This window comes from Salmo salar, chromosome ssa24 (assembly GCF_905237065.1).
Source record: "Salmo salar chromosome ssa24, Ssal_v3.1, whole genome shotgun sequence".
Classification (NCBI taxonomy): Eukaryota; Metazoa; Chordata; class Actinopteri; order Salmoniformes; family Salmonidae; genus Salmo; species Salmo salar.
Genome location: NC_059465.1, coordinates 748,868 through 760,931, shown reverse-complemented (window position 1 = coordinate 760,931; position 12,064 = coordinate 748,868). Strand labels below are relative to the sequence as shown.

The window sequence follows — 12,064 nt, the reverse complement described above, 5'->3', positions numbered from 1 at the left end:
ACTACTCAGCCGAAGGACCTTACAGATAATTGGGGTAGTCATTCAAAATTCATGTTAACCACTATTATTGCACACAGAGTGAGTCCATGCAACTTATTATGTGATTTGTTAAGCACATGTTTACTCCTGAACTTATTTTGGCTTGCCATAACAAAGGAGTTTGAAACCTCTTAAGGATCTGACCCTAAAATGACATAACCAAATCTAACTGCCTGTAGCTCAGTACCTGAAGCAAGGATATCCACATTCTTGATACCATTTGAAAGGAAACACTTAGACGTTTTTGGAAATGTGAAATTAATGTAGGAGAATATAACACATTAGATCTAGTAAAAGATAATACAAAGAAAAAATGTTTTTGTTCCATCATCTTTGAAATGCAAGAGAAAGGCCAATATACGACTTAGGACTCTAGGCGCAATTTTCTTTGGCCACTAGATGGCAGCAGTGTATGTGCAACATTTTAGACTGATCCAATGAACCATTGTATTCCTGTTCAAAATGTTGTATCAAGTCTGCCCAAATGTGCCTAATTGGTTTATTGATACATTTTCAAGTTCATAACTGTGCACTCTCCTCAAACAATAGCATGGTATTATTTCACTGTAATAGCTACTGTAAATTGGACAGTGCAGTTTAGGTTAACAAGAATTTAAGCTTTCTGCCCATATCAGATATGTCTATGTCCTTGGAAATGTTCTTGTTATTTACAACCTCATGTTAATCACATTAGTGCACGTTAACTCAACCGTCCCGCGGGGGGGACGACACCGATCCTGGTCAACTCAAGACATTTCAGCTTTTCACTTTTCATTAATGTGTAACATTTGTAAAAACACATTTCCACTTTGAGAATATGGGATATTGTGTGTAGATTACTGGCACAACATCTGAAATTAATCCATTTTAAATTCAGGCTGTGACAACAAAATTTAGAAAAAGTCAAGGAAGAAACATAGGAAGGATACTATAGTATAAGATAGTAGAACATGCAGAGGTGCTATGGTGGCTCTGTCTGATGAGAACAGGAGTAACAGAGAACATACTCTAGGTGTGTGTACAGTATGTATGGGCTGACAGAGGCTATGGGCTACAGCTCAGTGCATTTTGATCAGGCAGGCTGTAAAATGCTGAGTCACTACAGTATGGGCTATGGGCTGAAGGTGCGCCAGGAGGCTGATAAACCAGGAAGATGTCAGGAAGACTCAGGTCATGTGACAGAAAGTGAGTGAGGAGAAGTGACCATAGAGAGTGATAGAGGACTCTTCATTGCATCTGTCCCATTATGACATCTGTGAGTGCATGGGCAGCGCGATTGAGGACATCTCCATTTTGAAGTAGTCAATTAAACAAACTCAAAGGGTGCACACTGCCACCTGAAGTGTGTTGTTTGAACAGATATAAAGCCAAGGTTGGCAATCTACTGCCACCTGCAGTGATGGAATGTTTACTCAAGTATAATGAATTGTCTGATCCCTTCTGATGACCTAGATGGAATTATGTGATCCTTCCTTCCCACCCAGTTGACTACTTCAAAATGGGGAAAGTCCTCAATAGCACAGGCCAAGCTAAAACAAGCATTTGGGCACTAGAGTTCTCTATTATTCTCTATGGAAGTGACACAGTTATAGGTATAAATGTACTGATGTGAGATCTTAACCTTTGTACATACTTAGGTTCGTACAAAGCATAGAACATGTTTCTATGCAAAACAGATATCGATTTGATCACTTGTGATAAAGATGTTATAAAGCAGTACGTTCCCACTGGGCACAGATGTCATTTCAACATTTAGTTTTCATTTACATTTGGTTGAGTTGTCAACTAATGTGAATTCAACATGAAATCAACAAAAAATGTCACCATGTCATTGGATTTAGGTTAAAAGTTGGGTGAAAAAAAAATGTCCCTTACATTGATGACTTTTTGCAAATCCAATCAGTTTTCCACGTTGATTCAACGTCATCAGATAGATTTTTTGTTGTTGTTGAAATGATGTGGAAACAACGCTGATGCAACCAGTTTTTGCCTGGTGTGTTATCAGACAGTATTAAAAACAAGTTATTAGATATTATCCATTACCAAGTAGAAAACATAATACAGTACAAGGACAGGTTGGAATCAGGTTTGGCGGCATGTAGCCTAAGAGCTTTGGGCCAGTAACCGAAAGGTCGCTGGTTCAAATCCCCATGCTGACTAGGTGAAAAATCTGTGGATGTGCCCTTGAGCAAGGTACTTAAATCCTAATTGCTCTGGACAAGAGCATCTGCTAAATGACTAAAATGGGATCTATCCAGAAGTTCCTCTTTAAGAAAATAATTTGTACTGTCTACTAGGGTCAACCAAGCATGTTCAACCACATCATTGCGAGCAAAGAAAAAAAATCAAATTAGTCTCTCTCCTCACCTTGATGCGGCTGACAGCCTCCTGGGCCTGCATCATGCGGACGTTCTTGGAGGGGGTCTTGTCAGACAGCAATTGGGTGGAGCCCAGGTAGTTAGCAGCAAAGATGATCCCATCGATCAGGTCCTCTGGGTCACATGGACCTGGGACTGGGGGCAGAGGAGTAGGAAGATTAAAATACCATGATTTGCCATGGAATATATATACGGTTTGAATCTTAACATGTTTGTGAAGGCTTCAACTCTAAAGATGCAGAAATCAGAACAGCTGGATTGATTGGGACATCGTAGTGAGAGAGAGTGTGTGTGTCACCGGAATGTCCTTGTGCTTCACACAGAGCTAGAGAGACTAGAGACACAATGCTCCTCATGCACAGAATGCATGAGGGAAGGAGAAAGAGTGTGGGTGGGTCTGTTTGATAGATAGATAGATAGATAGATAGATAGATAGATAGATAGATAGATAGATAGATAGATAGATAGATAGATAGATAGATAGATAGATAGATAGATAGATAGATGTGTATGTGAGAGATAGAAGTAGAGAGAAAGACCGTACTGAAGCGTTTGACGGGTGCACTAGAGGCCCTTTCTCTGTCTCTAATATTCCTTACCTCCCATTCAGCACTCCATGACATTTAAAAATGCTGATCTGGTACTGAAATGTAGGCCTGCACATCAGCATACCCCCACAGAGCTAAATCACCCAAGCATTTACTAGAGAGAACCACTTCTCAAATATATTCTGCACTGGCCAAATGAGGCCTACTGAAGTAAAGCAGAGAGGGACATAAAGACCAGGAGCCAGGAGCAAGTCAAAAGAGCAGGTCTTACCTTCTACATAGGTAGGAAAGGAGGCCAGGCTTCTCCTGGACTGTAGGTGTAGAGGAGAGACAGATAACACGTTACTGACCGGTCACACAGGCATGGTCATTATAACACAGTCATAGCACTATCATAACACTGGTGAAAGACAGACAAACGTTGGTTGACACATTGGGCTGTGCCGGTCATAACATTTTGTTAGCCGGTTATTGTCATGCAGATGACTGCCAGTCTCACGGTAATTACCCGTTAATTAACATAAACATGTTTACAATCTTCAGGCCTCTATGCATGCAAGCAGCTGATGTGCGCCTTTGGAACATCTACATTTTAAAAAGTATAATAAATCCATTGAATATACACAATCACAATAAATCCATTATTTATTTTAGACAGGACTAAAGAAACATTATATGAAGAAAATGTATTTCAAAAGAACCGAATGTGAGTCGGCCGACTGTATGTTATCTGGCTATGCACCATGCCCGTAGGCTAGTTCATTTAGCAGACATCGAATCAGATATCGAATCAGTCCTGTGCCATGATATTATATTATTGTAAGAATAATATAATTGAACTTAGCTGAAAAAAATAGAAAGGATGTTTTCCCCTTCCGGAGTGAGTGCACAAATGAAGTGGCTATGTTGAGCGTAAAAGTTATCATTTGAAACAGATCCTATATGGTAGATTTAGAATTATTTGGTACATTTAGTTTTGAATGATACAAACCTCAGAATGTCTTAGAAATCAAAACATGATGCAGCTATAGGCTATTGACTATTTGAAAAAGTCACAAAAAAAGCTTGCGCTCTGTTCTTTGCCTCTGGCTACACACCCGGTGATCATATTTTCACACATTAGACTATTCTCAATTTAATATTATCTTAAATTTGTTTAGAATGGCCCATTATGAAATGGGTAGGAACAGGGGCAGGGGAGAAATACATGTCATCCGTATGCACTCGAATAGCGAATGGAGGCCCCTTTCCCCCAATTAAATCATGCAGTGTAGTCTACTCCGGCTTTATAGCAAAGCAGCTGAGAAATAAATATAGGAGCAGCTAGGATCCTCTTCTTTTTAGTGGCAACCACCAAAACTCAGCTTTCACACAGGATTGCATATATAAATGTCTGGGTTTATAAGAAAAATAATTTAACTTCACGCATCAACCACTGTTTGAGGAGCATGCAGCCTCTCACTGCGCGACAGGTGATATTCCGCCCAACCTCTGTATGCCATGGGCTTGCCAACCATGTTCCTGCAGCTATCCAGGCTATTCAAAATCAAATACAAATTCACCATAATTGTAGGTTAACTTTGTAAGCCACCCTGCACAACAAACAGCATCGCCTAGGCCTATACGTTCTCTCCCATACTCACGGATAGAACGTTTTGAGCATAATTTCACCTGTTGAGGATAGGGGGCAGTATTTTCACGGCCGGATGAAAAACGTACCCAAATTAAACTGCCTACTACTCTATTAGTAGATTTGGATAGAAAACACTCTGAAGTTTCTAAAACTGTTTGAATGATGTCTGTGAGTATAACAGAACTCATATGGCAGGCAAAAACCTGAGAAAAATCCAACCAGGAAGTGGGAAATCTGAGAATTGTAGTTCTTTTGAATCCCTATCGAAACTACAGTGTCTGTGGGGTCACGTTGCACTTCCTAAGGCTTCCATTGGCTGTCAACAGCCTTTAGAAACTTGTTTCCTCCTTCTCCTGTTACTGGGCAGAGAATAGTAGCTCAGTCAATGAGTGGACTGCCTATGGACAAAGGGCTTGGTTATGCGCGAGCGCACAGTTCCTTCTTTTTCTTCTGGAATGAATACGCTATTGTCCGGTTGGAATATTATCGCATTTTTACGTTAAAAATACCCTAAAGATTGATTGTAAACAACGTTTGACATGTTTCTACGAACAGTAATGGAACATTTTGACTTTTCGTGTCTCAATTTACGCTCGCGCATTATGCCTTTGGATAGTGATCTGAACGCACAAACAAAACGAAGGTATTTGGACATAAATATGGAGTATTTTGAACAAAAATAACATTTCTTGTGGAAGTAGGAGTCCTTGGAGTGCATTCCGCCGAAGATCAGCAAAGGTAAGGAATGATCTATAACACTAATTCAGAGTTTTGTTGATGCCAGAACTTGGCGGGTAGCTGTATAGCTTGCATTGATGGTTGAGCTATGAACTCAGAATATTGAACAATGTGCTTTCTCCGTAAAGCTATTTTAAAATCTGACACAGCGGTTGCATCAAGGAGTAGTGTATCTATAATTCTTTAAATAATTGTTATATATTTTGTCAACGTTTATGATGAGTATTTTTGTAAATTGATGTGCTCATTCACCGGAGGTTTTGGTGGGAATACATTTTCTGAACATCACGCGCCAATGTAAAATGCTGTTTTTGGATCTAAATATGAACTTGATCGAACAAAACATACATTGTGTAACATGATGTCCTAGGAGTGTCATCTGATGAAGATCGTCAAAGGTTAGTGCTTCCTCTTAGCTGTATTTTGGGTTTCTGTGACACATCTCCTTGCTTGGAAAATGGCTGTGTGGTTATTGTTTGTCTATGTACTGTCCTAACATAATCTAATGTTTTGCTTTCAAACATTTTGGGTAGCCTTCCACACGCTTCCCACAATAAGTTGGGTGAATTTTGGCCCATTCCTCCTGACAGAGCTGGTGTAACTGAGTGAGGTTTATAGGCCTCCTTGCTCGCACACGCTTTTTCAGTTCTGCCCACACATTTTCTATAGGATTGAGGTCAGGGTTTTGTGATGGCCACTCCAATACCTTGACTTTGTTGTCCTGAAGCCATTTTGCCACAACTTTGGAAGTATGCTTGGGGTCATTGTCCATTGGGAAGACCCATTTGCGACCAAGCTTTAACTTCCTGACTGATGTCTTGAGATGTTGCTTCAAAATATCCACATAATTTCCTTCCTCATGAAGTCATCTATTTTGTGAAGTGCACCAGTCCCTCCTACAGCAAAGCACCCCCACAACATGATGCTGCCACCCCCGTGGGATGGTGTTCTTCGGCTTGCAAGCCTCCCCCTTTTTCCTCCAAACATAACGATGGTCATCATGGCCAAACAGTTCTATTTTTGTTTCATCAGACCAGAGGACATTTCTCCAAAAAGTACAATCTTTGTCCCCATGTGCAGTTGCAAACCGTAGTCTGGCTTTTTTATGGCGGTTTTGGAGCAGCGGCTTCTTCCTTGCTGAGCGGCCTATCAGGTTATGTCAAATAAGGACTTGTTTTACTGTGGATATAGATACTTTTGTACCTGTTTCCTCCAGCATCTCCACAAGGTCCTTTGCTGTTGTTCTGGGATTGATTTGAACTTTTTGCACCAAAGTACGTTCATCTCTAGGAGACAGAACGCGTCTCCTTCCTGAGCGGTATGACGGCTGCGTAGTCCCATGGTGTTTTTACTTGCGTACTGTTGTTTGTACTGATGAACGTGGAACCTTCAGGAGTTTGAAAATTGCTCCCAAGGATGAACCAGACTTGTGGAGGTCTACAATTCTTTTTCTGAGGTCTTGGCTGATTTCTTTTGATTTTGCCATGATGTCAAGCAAAGAGGAACTGAGTTTGAAGGTAGGCCTGGAAATACATCCACAGGTACACCTCCAATTGGCTCAAATGATGTCAATTAGCCTATCAGAAGCTTCTAAAGCCAAGACATCATTTTCTGGAATTTTCCAAGTTGTTTAAAGGCACAGCCAACTTAGTGTATGTAAACTTCTGACCCACTGGAATTGTGATACAGTGAATTATAAGTGAAATAATCTGTCTGTAAACAATTGTTGGAAGAATTACTTGTGTCATGCACACAGTAGATGTCCTCACCGACTTGCCAAAACTATAGTTTGTTAACAAGAAATTTGTGGAGTGGTTGAAAAATGAGTTTTAATGACTCCAACCTAAGTGTATGTAAACTTCCGACTTCAACTGCATTTAGACATATGCGTATGCATAAGCTCTAATATGCATTTGGTTGTTCTACACATTTCGTTGTGCTTGGCTCTGAAACAACATCCACAACGTCCATGTTTTCCACTCAGTTTTTGAACTTCTTTCTTCAAATTGATCATCACAGTGAGGTCAAAATGTTTTACCTAATGGTGGGTTTTAAAAGCATGATAGTATTTCGATTGTAAATTGACATGGTAAAAATCTGTCATTCTGCCCCTGAACAAGGCAGTTAACCCACTGTTCCTAGGCCGTCATTGTAAATAAGAATTTGTTCTTCACTGACTTGCCTAGTTAAATAAAGGTTAAATTAAAAATTAAAAAATAAGTGTTTGATGTGATTTTCGAATGCATTTCCATTGATGTCAGAGTGGTTAGAGGGACAATAGAGCTCTGAGTCACAGACCATTAGCGACCTAATGGTCGTTAGTGATTTGGGTACTACCAAAGCATGTCCAGAGTGCATAATAGGAGATTACCATGACTCAACGTTTACGTGGAATTTGACTACGTTCATGACACATGACTGCCGGTGTTGCGGTAATATGGTCACCGCAATGGACCTATATGCAGTGTCATTTTGATTTGTCACAATGCCTGGTAAGTATCATAACATGGACATATGCACACAAAAACACCTCTTTAGTGGAAAGCGGTGGAGACTCGAAGCTTTCACTCCCTTCAAGCATGGGTGTCCGGATTGAAGACTCCGCCCCCTGAGGAGAGGCTTGAGAGTCTGAACCTGGAGACTACAGAGAGAGCAAGGAAAGAGAGAGAGAGAGAGAGAGAGAGAGAGAGAGAGAGAGAGAGAGAGAGAGAGAGAGAGAGAGAGAGAGAGAGAGAGAGAGAGAGAGAGAGAGAGAGAATTTTACTTCCATCATTCAAACATAAAAACATAAAACAGAGCAGGGCCTTGGAAGGATTGATCATATGGTATACAACACTTATACAAGACCTTTCACTGAACCAAATCAATAAGGGTAACACCCACATTTGGTTCAAACTCAACAAAAGCACGATCATTAGTGACAATCATTTACATATACTGTATGTGCAGTCTATGCTTCTCACTCAAATTCAGTTTTATGATAATTTCAAAGAGAAACCAACCAGTTCCAAGCTGAGGGAAATGTGCTTTCGAGTGGGGATTTTAATGCTAGAACAAATTCTGAACCTGCTATGTAGACCCTTAGGGTAATAAACATATACAGTATTTGGACAACCTGTATGAATGATTTCCTTTCGAGTACATATAGCCCAAACCTCCCTGTCTTACATTTGGCTTTGATAGCTGCCACAAAAACACATTTATGCAAATGTGCAGGATGCCTAATTAGCGAGTGCATAGAGGAGTTCTGTATCTATAATTCTTAAAATAATTATGTTTTTTGTGAACGTTTATCGTGAGTAATTTAGTAAATTCACCGGAAGTGTTCGGTGGGAATGCTAGTCACATGCTAGTCACATGCTAATATAAAAAGCTGGTTTTTGATATAAATATGAACTTGATTGAACAAAACATGCATGTATTGTATAACATAATGTCCTAGGGGTGTCATCTCATGAAGATCATCAAAGGTTAGTGCTGCATTTAGCTGTGGTTTGGGTTTATGTGACATTATATGCTAGCTTGAAAAATGGGTGTCTGATTATTTCTGGCTGGGTACTCTGCTGACATAATCTAATGTTTTGCTTTCGTTGTAAAGCCTTTTTGAAATCGGACAGTGTGGTTAGATTAACGAGAGTCTTGTATTTAAAATGGTGTAAAATAGTCATATGTTTGAGAAATTGAAGTAATAGCATTTCTAAGGTATTTGAATATCGCGCCACGGGATTACACTGGCTTGCGTCCCACCTAGCCCATAGAGGTTAATGAACCATAAACAATTAATGAACATGCACCTGTGGAACGGTTGTTAAGACACTAACAGCTTACAGATGGTAGGCAATTAATGTCACAGTTATGAAAACTTAGGACACTAAAGAGGCCTTTCTACTGACTCTGAAATACACCAACAGAAAGATGCCCAGGGTCCCTGCTCATCTTTGTGAGCGTGCCTTTGGCATGATGCAAGGAGGCATGAGGACTCAGATGTGGCCAGGGCAATAAATTGCAATGTCCGTACTGTGAGACGCCTAAGACAGCGCTACAGGGAGACGGGACGGATAGCTGATCATCCTCGCAGTGGCACACCACGTATAACAACACCTGCACAGGATAGGTACATCCGAACATCACACCTGCGGGACAGGTACCGGATGGCAACAACAATTGCCTGAGTTACACCAGGAACGCACAATTCCTTCATCAGTGCTTAGACTGTCTGCAATAGGCTGAGAGAGGCTGGACTGAGGGCTTGTAGTCCTCACCAGACATCACAGGCAACAACGTCACCTATGGGCACAAACCCACCGTCGCTGGACCAGACAGGACAGGCAAAAAGTGCTCTTCACTGACCAGTTGCGGTTTTGTCTCACCAGGGGTGATGGTCGGATTCGCGTTTATTGTCGAAGGAATGAGCGTAACACCGAGGCCTGTACTCTGGAGCGGGATCGATTTGGAGGTGGAGGGTCCGTCATGGTCTGGGGCGATGTGTCACAGCATCATCGGACTGAGCTTGTTGTCATTGCAGGCAATCTCAACGCTGTGCATTACAGGGAAGACATCCTCCTCCCTCATGGGGTACCCTTCCTGCAGGCTCATCCTGACATCACCCTCCAGCATGACAATGCCACCAGCCATACTGCTCATTCTGTGCGTGATATCCTGCAAGACAGGAATGTCAGTGTTCTGCCATGGCCAGCAAAGAGCCCAGATCTCAATCCCATTAAGCACGTCTGGGACCTGTTGGATCGGAGGGTGAGGACTAGGTCCATTCCCCCAGAAATGTCCGGGAACTTGCCGGTGCCTTGGTGGAAAAGTGGGGTAACATCTCACAGCAAGAACTGGCAAATCTGGTGCAGTCCATGAGTAGGAGATACACTGCAGTACTTAATGCAGCTGGTGGCCACACCAGATACTGACTGTTGCTTTTGATTTTGACCCCCCCTTTGTTCAGGGACACATTATTAAATTTCTGTTAGTCGCATGTCTGTGGAACTTGTACAGTTTATGTCTCAGTTGTTGAAGCTTGTTATGTTCATACAAATATTTACACATGTTAAGTTTGTTGAAAATAAACACAGTTGACACTGAGAGGACGTTTCTTTTTTGCTGAGTTTAGATGTTGGAACATTGCTGCGAGGTCTTGCTTCCATTCAGCCACAAGAGCATTAGTGAGGTCGGGCACTGATGCTGGGTGATTAGGCCTGGCTAGCAGTTGGCGTTCCAATTCATCCTAAAGGTGTTCGATGGGGTTGAGGTCAGGGTTCTGTGAAGGCCAGTAAAGTTCTTCCACACATCATTATCTAGTCCCTGGAAGCTCATAGAAATGCAATTAGCAGAATGGATATTCCAGTTCAAAGCAATGACCACCGGGAGTATGTACATCGGCGGCCATATTGGATGCACTATTTGGAACGCTCGATGAATTGAAGCTTATCATTCCATAGAAATGAATATAGAACTAATCTATGGCCTGTCTATTGATTTTCTATATATGTGGGCGCTCCTATCCATCGATGCTCCATTGCCCAATGCCCATAGTTCCAGTAGCTACTTCTCTGCACAGAAAACACACCTAGGTTGACTCATAAATATTCTTCAACAATATTCAGTGATGTTTCATTCATACAGTGCAACTGTCAAACATTTTAGACATTTAGAGAAATTGAAGGGAAAACAACTTCCACAATGAAAACTGGCCCGAATCCACAGTCCATAGAAAAATAAGTCCATGTCCAACACCAAACAACATAGGAGGAATGTTTGGTATAAATCCATCAAAACTACACTAATGTTCACTCCAAACAAACCTGGTTTCCATGGTTTTCATGCAGACGGTCTACTAGGGAATCCCAGAAGTTCTCCATACTTTGAGCCTGAACAACGGTCAAACTATGATGCAGACTGTCCTTAACTTACACACACAAACAGACACTACCTAGTGGCTACAGAACCTGAATGAGGAAAACTAGCTAACCTTCTCTCATGGTACTGTGGTGGTAATGTATCTACAGTCTCTGGTGGCTTGGTACCAAGTCTGAGCTCTGCTCTACTCCTGTTTCACAAGCTATCAGAATTCACAATGGACTTGTCAGAAAGGCACAGGGAGGGGTGTGTGTGTCTGTGTGTTTGTGTATAGACAGAGGCCTGCAGTGGATGAAAACAGTCTCTCTTCAATGTTATTGGAAACCCTCTGAATTATTCACTCTCTCATCTACACTAAATAAATTATCCTGGGGAAGGCAAAAATAACATGTTCTTCTGATGAACGGCAAACTGCCAGAAAGGAGATGTAAATGACACTATAGTACAGTACGCATAAGGTCATTATAGCACAGTCTTAACCCACCTCTCTTTCTCTCTCTCTCTGATATATTTAAGGGGCTTTATTGGCATGGGAAACATATGCATACATTGCCAAATTAAGTGAAATAGATAATAAACAAAAGTGAAATAAACAATAAAAAATGTACAGTAAACATTACACTCACAAAAGTTCCAAAAGAATAAAGACATTTCAAATGTAATTTATGTCTATATACAGTGTTGTAATTAAAGTAGAAAAGGGAATAAACATAGGTTGTATTTACAATGGTATTGTTCTTCACTGGTTGCCCTTTTCTTGTGGCAACAGGTCACAAATCTCGCTGCTGTGACTGCACACTGTGATATTCTACCCAAAATTGGATTTGTTTTCGAATTCTTTGTGGGCTTGTGTAATCTGAGGGAAA

The 12,064-nt window shown here is 41.1% G+C and overlaps 1 protein-coding gene across 1 annotated transcript in view; it reads right to left on the bottom strand.

Moving 5' to 3' along the window:
• Positions 1-12,064, bottom strand: part of apba1a (amyloid beta (A4) precursor protein-binding, family A, member 1a) — a 33,204-nt gene that overhangs the window by 13,535 nt on the left and 7,605 nt on the right. The window contains exons 2-4 of the mRNA XM_014170497.2: positions 7,867-7,977; positions 3,237-3,276; positions 2,407-2,552 (exon numbers count right to left, since the gene is read on the bottom strand). Of these exons, the coding sequence (XP_014025972.2) occupies positions 2,407-2,552; positions 3,237-3,276; positions 7,867-7,977 (297 nt within the window). The remainder of the gene's footprint in view (positions 1-2,406; positions 2,553-3,236; positions 3,277-7,866; positions 7,978-12,064) is intronic.